This window comes from Manis javanica, chromosome 13, assembly GCF_040802235.1.
Source record: "Manis javanica isolate MJ-LG chromosome 13, MJ_LKY, whole genome shotgun sequence".
NCBI classification, from domain to species: Eukaryota; Metazoa; Chordata; class Mammalia; order Pholidota; family Manidae; genus Manis; species Manis javanica.
This window is the reverse complement of record NC_133168.1, coordinates 57,620,014-57,635,397: the sequence shown is the minus strand read 5'-3', so window position 1 is coordinate 57,635,397 and position 15,384 is coordinate 57,620,014. Positions and strand designations below refer to the sequence as shown.

General features: G+C 39.8%; 1 protein-coding gene across 2 annotated transcripts in view; it reads right to left on the bottom strand.

The window, feature by feature from the left end:
* HECA (hdc homolog, cell cycle regulator) overlaps positions 1 to 15,384 on the bottom strand; it is a 47,110-nt gene that overhangs the window by 20,756 nt on the left and 10,970 nt on the right. The window contains exon 1 of one of the 2 annotated variants that reach the window (XM_073219675.1): positions 4,839 to 5,092. The exons of the other annotated variant lie outside the window; for it this stretch is intronic. Within the exon in view, the coding sequence (XP_073075776.1) occupies positions 4,839 to 4,890 (52 nt within the window). The 5' untranslated portion in view covers positions 4,891 to 5,092. Of the gene's footprint in view, positions 1 to 4,838; positions 5,093 to 15,384 lie in introns of those variants that run through there. 2 annotated transcript variants of the gene reach the window in all.

The window sequence follows — 15,384 nt, the reverse complement described above, 5'->3', positions numbered from 1 at the left end:
GTCTTCCAGACTCAACCGGGACTTCTCTTTCAGGGCAGAGCCTGGCCCTCACCTTCATTTCCTCAAACTTACCGGAATCTATTCTACCCTCCTTGGATATCCAGTTAACCAAACGCAGATTTTAGGGTTTCTTAACCACTATTTTATGACAGGGCTCTTTTCCACATAGTAATTCTTCCTAGGTGGGAACACATCCCCTGGTTTGCAGAGCAAGTTCCCCTCAGGGCAGGAAGTTGTGGACCAGAGGATCATCTCCAGCTTCCTGAGGAGCCACAGAGCATGGTGACTGAGATTACAGACTCCAGAGCCAGCCAGCCTGGATTGGACTCTCAGCTCTACAACTAATCAGTTTTACAATCTTTGGCAAGTAACTTAACCACCCTGTGCTTCTGCTTTCTCCCCTGTAAAAAGGCAGAAATAATAGTACCTACCTGAAAAGGTTGCCAAGAGAATTAAAGGAGTTATTAAGGCAGTGTCTGGCATACAATAAGCACCATTCAAATATAAGCAATTATTATTAAAAGCCTTATCACTTTATATTATCTGATGTGAAAACCAAAGGACTTTGAATGCATGCATCTAGAGCAAAGCTACAACCAGGAAGTGACCGTTACCCCTCCTCCGCACATAAATAAGTGTAAGAAATGTACTTCTTCCCTACAGAATGGCACACATAAAATAATTCACTGAATATTTACTGACAAGTTTGAAAGAACTAAAAGCAAAATTCTCTTCTAACCCCTTAAAGGTGCTCCACTCAAATGTCAGACAAATAAACACTTTGCTATATGTATTTTTCAACCTAAGTTATCTTTTCCAAGCCTAGGTAATAGGGATTCATAAAGCATGGCTGCATTTGATTCATGGGATATATTCCTCAAAGAATTTACATAATTCAAGACTGATTATCCCAGTCTGGGGGAAGGCTGTGGGAAATACGTCTTCACAGCACATAAATCTGCAGTCACTGTGGTGTGTACTTGTTTTATTGGTGCTTTTTAATTTCAGCATTATTTCTAATATTTCTCAGTTGTAGCTCATAAATGGACAGCATGTGTGTTATCACATATCTGTTCCAAAGTTACTGATTTTCAGAATGTTTCTCAGCACCAGCAACAGCACACTTGGATATTCCTAAAGCCATAATAAAGGTGGAAATTGTAACAGTTCATTTTGAAGTAATGACACAAATGTCACCAAAATCCTTGAAGAAGTTCTACAAACAACAGGAGTTCATGTAATACTGCCAAGGATTTACAAGAAAAGGTGATGCCACTGGGAAACAAAGCATTTTTACAATAGAGTTGACCTGCTGGCTTTGAAAATACAAGATAGTGTAATGCATAATCTGGGGGAATGTATCCACTGAAATTTTGCACATAATATAAAGCTTTTACTAATAGTATGTGTCATTAGATGAAATCTGCATAATTCAATCTGTATATAATGGGATCATACTACAGTAGGAAGTAAATTAGCAGGCTGCCTTTTCTCCTGGAAACTCCCATGTTGAAGGTGGCTGGATCACTGGGAACTACATACACAGCACCCTAGCATTACATGTTCTGAACAAACTCACCCTAAAGGAGAGGTAAATCCGGGAGCCCTCAGAACCAAATCTCAATATCACAAATTGGGAATATAACTCTAGATTAAGTATATGTGTACATGCATGAGTATGTGCATATATATAACTACAGAGAAACTGCCCAGTTACTAAACTATCCCATTTTTAGACTAGAGAAAAGACTTTGACGATACTTCAGTACTATATTCAAATTTTGAAGCATTTTCCTTGCTCCTCTGAAACCCTACAGAACTTGATTTTGATTATCCTTGCCAATGTCCTCCCCTTTGCCACACAAATATTCAAAATGTGGCCATAATCAACACTCCTAAATCATAGTTTTTATATGTAATATCTACATACACCTCAGTTATAGAACAGTGTATCCAAAATAGCCTCCCCCTATTTCTTCTCTCTTGGTGGGCCCAAAATGGTGCCTAGGGACCAAAGGACACAGTGGGGTAGGTCCCCTCCCTATACCTGCCCCTCCCCTCTGGACCTAGGGCAGGCTCCCCAAGAATGTGCCACTGCGGTGGGCAGATTATTTTGAGCTGAAGACAAATAAGTCTCAGCAAACTCAAGAAGCCTTATGTAAGAAAGACTTCTCTGCAAGGCATGTCAAACCCCTGCTCTTCCCACCTTCCTGGGACTTGTCTTCCTCCCCGAAATCCCAGACTCCTAACCTCTTAGCTCGGGATGGCTTATAAGCCTCAACTGCTGTCAGAGAGCCTCTCATGTCTTTGTGGGGCTCCTGCATGTACATAACTTTGTTTTTCTCCTGTTAATGTCTCTTAAGTCAATTTAATTACTAGACCAGCCAAAGAACCTGGAAGGGAAGAAGGAAGTTTTCCTCCCCTACAATTCCCAAAGGCCTCAGCTGAGAAGACAAATGGCTTTACCTCCTCCCTAGTCTGTCCAGCAGGTAAAACATACGGCTGCATGATTAACTGGCAACATGGGTCATTTGCAAACCAGGTGCCTGTCAGAGAATACAACCTATAACTCACTGCTCTTCAGTGTCTTCCAAAAAAAACCTCAACTGAAATTAATGTTTTTAACAAAGGATTCATAGATGATGTACACACATTCCTCTAGACAGAGTTCCAGTGAAGTAGCTGGACTGCAATGTGTCTTATCAAATCAGTACAGGGTTTTTTGTTATGAAATGTAAATCCAAATGTTTTATGGGTGCACCAAGTATACTCCCACCCACCCATCAGCCCCAGCCCCCAACACATGCTTATTCATGTCAGGCCCTGGAGGCATTTGGGTGTGTGACTCCCACGCGAGATGAAAGCTATCCCTCAGTTAAACCAGGTGTCACAGAGCTGGTTACCTGGACCATATCGCTTCATTCACTGGAAAGACTGCTTTTAATGATGTGTGCTGGCCTAATAAATTTGTTTTATTTATAAAGGTTATTGGCATGGACATTGTTCAGTATTTTACAACATCTTTACATGACTAAGTGACTGTTTTGATTTGTTTTTAATCTGATGGACACTGCAGAGCACACCACTGCCACTGTTTTGGCTCTTGCCCCCCTGTGCCAGAAAGGTGGAAGCCAAATTTGTGACCTATCTCTTGTAATGACTCAGATATCCAATACTTTTCCTAAGGGTATTATCCCTATTACTAATACTCTCACTTCCTTATTACTTCTCTTATAGTATTACATGTATTTTGAAAGCCACTTTATTTTTGGAAGAAGGAGGGTATAAATGATGAAAACAAAACATTCACCACCTCCTCTCATAAATTTCAAATCAGTTTTGCCTCATACGTACTAAAGTCTGTACTTGATGGGTGCCAAGGTTCTCCCCTCCCTCCTCTCTTTCCAAAGTTGACCAGAGAAGGGTTCAAAGTGAGAGGGGAGGCCAGTGCTGACCCACTGGCTCCAGGAGTCCCACAAACACAGCACCTTTTAGGAATGGCTACCCTCTTGGCCATGCCCTGTGCTTTGCTCCTGAGAGAAGCACCCCACTGCCAAACACAAGAGCTCTTGGTCCTGGAGAGACTCACCTCATCCGTTTCACACCTCTCCTCCACTTCCCCTTGGCTCAGCCCTGCAGCTTCAGACTTCACTCTTCATACCCAGGTTTCTACCTATTCCCATCTCACCTGGCTTCTCTCTTGGACACAACTTAGGCCTGGCTCCTGTCGTTCAGGGCTCTGCTAGCCAACCAGCCCCTTCAGTTCTCCTTGCCTCACCTCATCCATGCACGTGCTCCCTGCACCCCCAATTTGCTCCCAGCCTCTCTGGTGAAACTAAGACACAGTGAAGTGGCCCCTGCTTCCTCCCAATTCTAACCTGCCTTGTCATCTCCCAAGGGGTCCTATCTCCTTGGCTCCAACTCCCGAAACCTAGAGTCCTCAGGACACCGTCATCCTTGGGTGCCCCCAGCATGGTCTCCACTTAGCTCTTTTCAATAGCATCATCTTTACTTCCCCTTCTTCCCTTCTTTCCCTCACCTATCAAACCTGGGAATTCCTTTCTGGCAAATCTTCAAAGAAGAGTCCCATATTTACCTATAGACTTGGATCTATAGCAGAGAGGCAGAGAAAAGATCAATGAACTGAGAAACGACAAGTGATAGAGATGTGGTCACATAATCTGAACCTGCTGCTGGACCACATCACCACTGACAAATACAAGACTCCAACTGATTTCATGTTCTTAGGATGGCTACCTAAGAAACATCAGTACAACAACTTCACAGCAACAATAATAGATCATTGTAGTTACCTAGCCTTAATTATAAGCAGCATTAGCAATTACAACAGCAACTTGTCCTAATAAAAAGTCATATCCATTGGTAAAATAATCATAGGTACATGTACTCATATATAAGAATTATAAGAAAAAATATGTCTATAACAGGTGCCAATTGAAATTAGGCATACATACTCATGAGCTTATTCATGAATAACTACAGATATAACTTTATATCCCTGTAATTTTATATACACACATACATATCTACTCTATTTGCAGTATTATTTCCAGTGAAAAAGACCCATGCATTTTACTTTCACATGCTCTACCGGAGAAAACCCAAAACTCCTTATTATATTCTTAGACATTTGCAAACAGAAAACTATGAAACAAAGAGTAGAAAAGACAAAGGCCTTCAATTTCTTATAAACCCAAACTAGTCCTCAAAAGAACTTGCTAACCAAGGTCTTTAACAGTTGAATTTTAACCTCATGATCACTGCGAACCCAAGTCATTTCCGGCCTTGTTTACAATTGCTAGTAAACAACTGTTTACTTTCTGGGTTGTCCTTTGTCATGTCACTCTCTGCAAGTTGGCGAGTCAGCATTAACCACTGCAGGAATCAGTCATCACCAACTGGAATTCTGACCACATTCTCTAGGATACGAATCAGCTCTTGCCTCTGCTCAGCATCAGTACAAATTCGGCCAGCATCCCCTCCTTACAGCAATACAGGATGCTGAAGCTGGCCAGTCCAGCAGGTTTACTTCATCTTTTTACAGATGCTGCAGTAAAAAAAGAATGAAAAATATAGAAAAATATACACAAATGAGTATTCAAAAGCAGGAAATATTGATAACACCCTGTGTACAGATGTGATGATATCAGCATTTCCAGTTTTCTTTTTTCTGCTTCTAGAATGAATCAGGGAACATCAATACAGTACACAACAACCTGGAACTTCTTCCATCATCACAATTAATTATGAAAATGGTGTAAGTTTGTCACCTGAAAATATTATAGATTTGAGGCCAGATTTTCTTTTATCAGCATAAGTAGACTTAACACCAATTTACTACCTCTGACACACCAAAATCCTTTGAACCATCACAGTAGTCATATACAGGCTAACGTGAGTACTTGACTGTACATCAGTACTTGTCAAGTGACTGTACATCAGTACTTGTACAAGTGAGTACTTGACTGTACGGAGATCTGGACACCGGCAAAAAAGTATAATAGTCATATTCTCAAAATGCTTTAAAAACTCAAAATTATAAAGATAAACGTCATACAGGAAACATTTAAGAGTGAGCCAGTCTCTGAATAAGTCAGTTTTCTTATCAGGTTTACTGTTACACAACTGCCTAAATAAAGAGCCTTCAAACTTTCTAGGATACTAATGAACACTCATTTGGACAAATATATGGCTTTTTTTAATAGCCATTGTTTAATAAGGACCCTGTTCTAGGGGTCTGTCTTAGGGTTAAATGCTCACTACAGACAGAAGAAAAAACATGGAGTCTCTGAAAATCAGCTAATTATGACCAGCTGCTAATCAATGCAAGTCAATTCAAATGTTTTTGAACACCTGTTTTGTGCCCAGTGCAGAATTTAACATCAGGGATACAAATGATAAGATCCTAAGCCATACTTTGCACACTCTTTGAGTACACTTTTCTGCTGGTGAAAACTGGACACTTGAAACAACATATGGTAGCAACTCTGAAAATCAGATTCCCTCCCCTCACCGGACATGGTGTTGATGTTGTTTTTATTGATGTTTGCTTAGTGATTTTCCTGGATTAATTCTATAAAGTCTGTGTTTATTTGTCATGTGCAGACACTGAAGTCTCTGCTTAGTCAACTTAGTGGTCAGCTAATAACTGGACAGACTTCTTAAGTGCCTTGAATCAAGAAGTCTTCCCACCCTTTGCCAAGAGGCTCTGCATGTGTATTGGGGAACATCTTCAACATTTCAGCAGTTTACAACTCTGCGTTAGCCTTTACTTCCTGCGTGTGCAGAGCCTCAAGGTCAGCCAGAGGTGAGAATGAGGGCCCCCACAGGTCTTTCCTGGACATGTGTGCAGCCCTGCCCCTGTGCATGTCTTCTGGAGCACCAGGAACACAACAGAGCTTTTCAAAGTCCCCTATGTACATCTCTTCCCAAAATTTTAAGTTTTTTGGCCAATCTTTTATTTGCCCCAACTAGCATCACTGCCACAGGCAGCTGCAATGTTAAATAATTGCTGCTGCTTTCAACAGTCACCCTAAGAATGTGCTTTTCCACTGGGAAATCTCTGAATAAAGTCAAATAAAAACAAACTTTATGAACGAGGCTTTACCAAGGAACTTCCAATCAAAAATAGTGACAGTTCTCAGGGACCAGGGCTTTGGGGGAAGCTCCCAACCTGTTCTTCCCCCTGCAGTGACTACTAGGCTGCTTGTTTTAAAGCTATCAGGGAGCCTGGGATAGGGAGTGGGAATGTAGTAAGTTAAAATACAACAAAATTCACTCTTCTTACTATAATTCAGTCATTTCCCTTGAATGAACACTCCTAGGATTAGTGCACCCTTTGGTTAATTTCTAGAGTTCTGAAAAGTTGATATTGATCATTTCTGACAGTGTTCTCATTGCTTTTATGGAGAAGCAGATTTCTAGAGTTCCTTATTTGGTCATTCCAGAAGTGCTTCTTAATATAAATTTAAGTTTATATTCATATTTTGTTGCTATATAAATTAAATTGCTACATAAATTGGTTTTGCTATCAAGAATGAATATGAATGGTCAACAAAAGACATTGAAGGAGGACAATACTCAGTCTTATAATCAAATTCTGGGTGAGAGTTGAATAGAAATAGAAAATACAAAATTTATGACTATTTTTTGAATGGCTGATGGCTGATAATGGTTATCAAATTACTATGATATTTGGATTTTGTTTAAACTCATTAAGTGACAATGTTTGCAATTAACTGGAAACCGTACCTTCTGCATTTATTTAAATCTTTATACAACTGGGTGTGACAATTTTCAATGTGCAAAAGGAACTGTTTTTCCCAAATTCTTTTAGGGGATACACATGCAAAAATGTTTGATCACCACCTCAGATCAGCCTTCAGAAACTGCCAGACTCAAGCACCAAGCCCTTCCTCTGGATTTATACAAGGAGTTCCACAATTAGGCTCCAGTATGGCCTTTTCACCTGATCATCCATTAGGCGGCTGCAGGAAGCCTCTGCTCCAGCCATGACGCCTCCCTGTGGCTATAGGGCAGAAAGCAGATTAGAAGAGGAAGGGTGGACACAGACTGGTAAGGATACCTGCAGCCCACTGGTGCCCCACATCACACCACAGATTCACTAGGTATTTAAAAAGCATTTATTGATTAACTAGTATTTTTAAGTAAAAACCAAAAAGGTTTTTAAATTAATTTTTAAATATTTTGAGAAACTTTTCTCTACTAAATAAAAAAGACACCAAGTCCTATACATAAAAGGAAGCTAATACAAAAATATTTTGTCAAATTGTTTTAATTAGTATAGGAACTACCATAAACTCACTTAAGCATATCTGTCTTAACCTCTGATTTAGTTAATCCTCCCTCATGTAATTTTCATCTGTGAGACTGTTCCAAAGTGGACAGCAAATTGAGTACATGGCAATTACATTCAATTAAACACATTTTTATGCTTAGAGTAGGGTTAAAACACAAGGCTTTTACTCCCACCAGCCTACCCAGCCTCACAGCCAACTAAATAGAAAGCTATAGGCTTCTATTTTACCTATTTTTTTCATTTCCATTCTGACTCCAACACTCTGATATCAGTAAGAAATCTATATTGATAATAACTATAAAGTACAAAATTCTTATTTCCTTGCCTAACAGAGGCCAGGTCAAGATCCAAAAGGACACGGACCAAAAATATGCATGGTTAAGGCTAAATATCAGGATAAAGTTAATGATTTCACAGTTTTTCCACAATGTTTCTTAAAAATGCCAAAGTTCCACAAAATAGAAATATGGCAATTCCTCAGTTCAAATTCTACAAATATTTCTGGATCCTTTGGTGATCAGCCCAAAGTCATTCAACTAGTAGGTGACCTTCCCTCTTCCATTCCCACACATACTGCACACAGATTAATAAAGAACATAGAGCCAGTGTCAATTAATATACGATAAAGGAGCCATGGACATACAATGGGGAAATGACAGCCTCTTCAACAGCTGCTGTTGGCAAAACTGGACAGCTACATGCAAGAAAATGAAACTGGATCATTGTCTAACCCCATACACAAAAGTAAATTTGAAATGGATCAAAGACCTGAATGTAAGTCATGAAAACATATAACTCTTAGAAAAAAACATAGGCAAAAATCTCTTGGACATAAACATGAGCAACTTCTTCATGAACATTATCTCCCTGGGCAAGAGAAACAAAAGCAAAAATGAACAAGTGGGACTATATCAAGCTGAAAAGCTTCTGGACAGCAAAGATACCACCAATAGAACAAAAAGGCATTCTACAGTATGGGAGAATATATTCATAAATGACAGATCCGATAATATATAAAGAGCTCACGCACCTCAACAAACAAAAAGTAAATAATCCAATTAAAAAATGGGCAGAGGAGCTGAACAGACAGTTCTCCAAAGAAGAAATTCAGATGGCCAACAAGCACATGAAAAGATGCTCCACATCGCTTGTCATCAGAGAAATGCAAATTAAAACCACAATGAGATATCACCTCACACCAGTAAGGATCGCCACCTTCCAAAAGACAAACAGCAACAAATGTTAGCAGGTTGTAGAGAAAGGGGAACCCTCCTACACTGCTGGTGGGAATGTAAATTAGTTCAACCATTGTGGAAAGCAGTATGGAGGTTCCTCAAAAAACTCAAAATAGAAATACCATTTGACCCAGGAATTCCACTCTTAGGAATTTACCCTAAAAATGCAGGAGCATCAGTTTCAAAAAGACATATGCACCCCTATGTTTATCACAGCACTATTTACATTAGCCAAGAAATGGAAGCCACCTAAGGGTCTATCAGTAGATGGATGGATAAAGATGTGGTACATGTACACAATGGAATATTATTCAGCCATAAGAAGAAACCAAATCCTACCATTTGCAACAACATGGATGGAGCTAGAGGGTATTATGCTCAGTGAAATAAGCTAGGTGGAAAAAGACAAGTATCAAATGATTTCACTCATCTGTGGAGTATAAGAACAAAGAAAAAAACTGAAGGAACAAAACAGCAGCAGACTCACAGAACCCAAGAATGGACTAACAGTTACCAAACAGAAAGGGACTGGGGAGGATGGGAGGGAAGGGAGAGATAAGGGGAAAAAAAAGGAGGGGGGGCATTATTATTAGCAGACAATGTATCGGGGGGGCACGGGGAGGGTTGTACAACACAGAGAAGACAAGTAGTGATTCTATGGCATCTTACTATGCTGATGGACAGTGACTGTAATGGGGTATGTAATGGACAGGACTTGGTGATGGGGGGAGTCTAGTAAATATAATGTTCCTCATGTAATTGTAGATTATGATATACCAAAATAAAAATAATAAAAAAAATTAAAAAGCTTTGGTAGGGGGAAAAATTTTAAAAAGAACATAGAACCATCTAGTAATAAGAGGCAGTGACCAACAGCTTTGTGTAACCAGCTCATAACAAGTAGTTCTACAATTTGGAATAGTGTCTTATTCAAAATTATAGAACTACTTACTATGATTTGGTTAACCCAAAAGCTTATTCACAATGTTCAATACCCATACTAATTCTCAGACTTTCTTTAAAACTAGGTACAGGGAAAACCAAGTTAAAGAATTGCTTAAACTCAATTATAATATAAAGGTTTCCTGACTCCCAATTTTTGCACTCCTTAAAAACAAAGACAGACAATATGGTAAATCTACTCTAGCTGATAGAACTGCTAAATTAAAAAAAAAAGTCACAAGTAAAATAATTAGAGAGAATAAAGCAATTTTCCTTGGAAAGAATATAAAGAAACACCATTTTATCAGTATAAGACTATGGAACTGGGCAGGAGAAAAAGCAATGACATTGAGAAACAGAAGCTCAGCCTGCTTTGCCTGACCTGGTTTGGGTCAATGGACAGGGTCCACACACTGTGGACCATGGAAAATGGAAATTCCATGGCCAAAATTCTCACCTGATCCTAATCTCGCCAACTGTATACATGCAATGAGGTAATACTTAGGCTGCAGCAGAGGGGCATGCTTGTACCCATTGATAATAAGCTATTACTGCCAGTATTGACACTAAGAGTTCCTCCCCATTCTAGGGACAGAGGGAAGGAGAGAGGGGAGCAGAGGATGAACCAGGGGCAGAGACAAGGCAGACAGAATTCCAGAACTCAACCTACTGCAGTGAGAATAAAACGTGGTATGAGCCCCTTTTCACCTGCAACATCCCTCTGTCCTTATTAGGTCTCATCAAATCCATAGTGAACTTGCCCAGAGCTGGGAATCCCCTCCGTCTGGAGCTCTCAACACACCAACTCTCAACACTTTAAAAATACTGTATATAAAGCAATAAAATCCCACAATAATGTAGCTAAATTCATTTCCCTACCCTATCCATACCCCAAACTAAGTCCTTACACTCCTTTGTTTTCCATATGGTTTTCTGCCCTGCTGAACTCCTCGAAAAATATACTCTTTCTGCTCCCTTGCCTTGCCTTCAAAATAAATCTAGGAAAATGCTTTATTGCTATTCCACCCACCCTGGCAGTCACTTTGCCGCGATCTGAGGAGAAAAAAAAAAGCTTTCTGCCTGGGGGACATATCAGCCTATTTCTGAAATGCTGCATCAACACAAACAAGTTAAGTTACAGAATCTGTTGCAACAAGGACAGACTTGTCAAAAGAGAGGGTATGTATAAGTCTTGTATGTACCTCAGGAAAAATGAAAACTAAACTCAAGAATCATGTCTCTGTCCTGGTCCAGAAGTTCATCACATATACACAGTCAACACAGCTTGCTGTATGTGGGTAAAACTGCAGTATTTCCAGAATCTCTCACCTGGCCTTAGTGTATCTTCCTATCAATAAGTGTTTCCAAGGGGTGGAGAGAAGTAGGCCATCTCCATATCAATAGGTAATTACCAGGGCAAGAGAGGGTATATCTGGACCGTAGAGGTTGGGTGGGGTCCCCTTTTTCTGCAGCCAGGTTGCAAGAGGCACAGGCAAACAGAAGTGGACGACTGCTTATAAGCAATAAATGGGTTTCTTCCACTCTGTTTCTCTCTTTGACTGACTTCGGTTCAAAGGTATTTTGCCCTGGGATTTTCCCCCTGGAGTTACACTATAGTATGACTTGTTTCCAAGAGAATACAGTTGACCCTTAAACAAAACACTTATACATGGATTTTTTCAATGAATAACTTGGAAAAAGTTTTTGGAGATTTGTGACCACTTGAAGCAACATTCTTTTTTTTAGTTTACTTTATTGTAAGAATACAGTGTATAATACATGAACATACAAAATATGTGTTAGTTGACTGTTTTTGTTATTAGCAGGGCTTCTGGTCAACAGTAGGCTAGTTTTGGGGGTGTAGGTGCCAAGGGCAGGCTGCCCCCAAATTTGCCCTTGCAACATGTGAGCTATACATAATCAAGGCCTAAGTCAGAAAGAAACTTTGACCTTTCCCCTTTAGCCCTACAATATCATAAAAAGACCTAGAAGAAGTGCTCCAGGAAGAGAGCTGTCACCATCGACAACTACATTATAATGTGAACTAGGTGTGGTAAAAAGAGAGGAATGTGGCTGAGTCTGTCAAAATTCCTTTCTGTGTCTCACTGTTTCTATGTGGCCCATCAAATATTTATCAAACACTTACTCTTTTATATTCCTGTGAATTGCTTCCCTTTTCCTTGGAAGTCCCAGACCCCTGCCCCCTTCTCCTTAGTTCAGGATGACTTACTTCAATGTCCCTAACTTTGGAATCCATGTCTATGAGTTCCCCATACCTATGTAATTAAATGTTTTTTTTCTGTCCCATGTCAACTTTTTTTTAGACTAGGTAGAAGCACCTTGAGGGGTAGAGGAAATTTCTTCTTCCCCAACAGGAGAATCAAGTTATACACAGATTTTGTGGGAGGGTCAGTGCCCCTAATCCCTTTATTGTTTAAGGGTTACCTGTATTTCATAAAATTTTCTACTGCTAAGGAAACTCAACGTTATGGACCCCCAGTGCTATATTAAGCCAGTGAATCACAACTAGACGTTCATTCCTTTTCCAATTTCTAACTTTTGTGGGACACAGATATAATTTTATAGTATTGGCCACTCAAAGACTCAGAACTATTCGTTTCTAAACTAGAAGGAAAAAAATATATACCACTTATAAAAATGTTACCAAAATATCTAGAAATTTCTCATTCTGCCTTAGAATTTACTGTATTAAGTATCAATTCTATTAAAATATGTAAATATGTACAAATGTATATATGAGTATATTCCAAATGAATTCTAAATATTTCTAAACATGTCAAGAGAAAAACATGGCAAATTAATTCTTTAAAAGTTCTTCCAAGTCATCTTTTGATCACACATCTCATGGAACATTAAAAAATAATTATGAGGACAACTGATTTATTCAAAGTCAAAAATTTCAAATCTGAGTATCTCAACAATGAAGCTTACAAATTGTTTTTCATCAACCAAATCCCAAGAAAAACAGTGACCCAATATAACACATTGATATTGTAAGATAAATTCTAGCTGAAATAAGCAGGCGAGGAGAGGCAACAAAGGGCCAGGCAGTTTATTTGAGTGCAATTCCCAGGTGATATTCCCCCGTCTGGCTATCACAGGCTGGGGAAGTCACACCCAGCAGGGCAGGCAGCGAGTTTTTAAAGAAGGTAGGGGGAAGCAGAGCTTAGATTTACAGCGGTGCGAGGATTGGCTAGCCTAAGGCACATTTTTCAGGTTGGGAGGGGGCAGCAGCCGGGGTCTTTGGCACGTCATCAGTTCAGCAGTGTTTGACGTGCTTACCCCTCCCCCCAGTGCCTTCAACCTTACAGATATATTCCCATATGTGCAATGATACATATACACGCCAAGTTTCTTATGCCTGTAGAAGTTATTTTGATAAAATCCATAATATGCTTTGGTATATTCCAAATTCTTTAACCTAATTTAAAATACAAAATCTAAAAGGGACATAAAAAAAAAACAAAGGAAAGTCATATGTAAGCATTTCAAATGCTTTAATAACACTTTAACTCCCACTCCATAGCACCCTAGAGACCAGTGAAGGGCAAAAAGCAGAAAGGCCTGAAGTGAATCCAGATACAAACTACGTAAGGCATGACTACAGTTACAGGCACACACATGTACATCATGGAGTACAACAGATCAAAAGAAGGCTCTGCTCATCAAGTGGTTAAAATCACATGGAATCTGCTTTTAAAATGAAACCTGGGGACAGGATGAAGCAGACAAAACAACCCCCAAGTCAACTGTACTCACACTGGTGAAAGATCCCTCCCCCCCATGGCTTCCCCACAGTCTCCCTACCATGGGATCAGAAAAGCCTTTTATAGAACCTCCTTAAAACTCACTCAAGTTGCTAGGCCTGCCCTGAGACCCACAGGCAAGCACTGCAGATTCTCTGCTAACCATCTGCACAACAAGATCTCCTAGACCAGAACTTGTAGACAAACTAAAGGACCCCTCCAGGAAGCAGAATAAGGATTTTAGAAGAGCAACATTCCCTGCAAACTCTTTGTGTGAGAGACAAAGTCTGCCCTGGGTTCCTCCAACAAAGGGCAGCGCGCACTCAGCAAGGTGGGAAGCAGTCATACTACCACATGACAAACTTAAGAACCAAAAAACCAACTAAACACTAAAACACCCGATTCATGTGACAACTATTTGCCTTTTCAAGCAGCTCTACACTCTGTCTGCAAAGAGTAAGTCATAAGCAATACATCATGTTATCCTCCCTTTCTACAGATAAGGGCATTTGGGCTCAGAAAAGTTCACTGGCCTTGCAAAATAGCAATCTCTCAAATCTCACTCTTCAGAACAGCAATGAATTTGGGAACCTCTTCTAAATCACAGACACTTGAGAAGCACAAGGGCTGACTGGATCAGCATGATGCACAGGGTGTGGATAAACTCTCAGTTCAATTAAGTGCAATGTTCTCATTTCATTAACATACAAATGTAATTTCAATCCCAGTGCCAGAATGAGACAAATGAGAACTTTCTTACGACTCAGCATTTAAGTTTGTTGCCACAAGGAAGTAGAGGCAATTTAGCCTTAAGAAGCCTAAATTTGCGGCTTGGTTCTTGCAAAGAGGGGAAAAGTAAATAATGGGCTTTATCTACAAGTTTCAAAGTCTTCTGCGGTTGGAATAAAAACTGCAGGGGACTTGAGAAATGTGTGAGAAGTGACAGGTGTTGAGCTGCAGAGCTCAGCTGTCTTCTGGACAGTAGTGGTCAGGGAAGTGGCCAGTTAGGGAAAAGAAGGTCAGGGAGGGTGGCAGGAGTTGCAACCAATCGAGCCCAGCAAATTAAATACAAGAAGGACACAGAACCTCACAAATGTAACAGCATTACTGTGCACTGACATCCAAATGAATTCAGTCACTAACCTTATGCCATACCCAAAACCACTTCTCCTACAATTTCACAACTTTCCTCATTCTCCCCTATCTTTCTCTTGAGGTTCTATCTCTATGTAGATGTTCTGTGATCACACACAGCTATAACACTTCTAACCTTAAAGAACACCTTAAACAAGGCAAAAAGATAAACAATGAACGGGGGAAAACGTACACCAGAAAGTATCCTGAATCTACAAAGACTTTGTACACATCAAAGAAGAACACAAATATCTATCCCATTAGCAAAATGGACAAAAAGTACAAACAGAAAAAAAATACATATGAGTGGTATACATAAAAGACGCTCACTCGCTGATAACCCAACAAATGCAAATAAAAGTAAAAATGGGATGTGATTTTTCATCTATCTGATTGAAAAAGATGAAAACTGTTACCAACATCCATGCTGAGGCATGTGAAAAAAATGGCACATCACCCAGGGCCA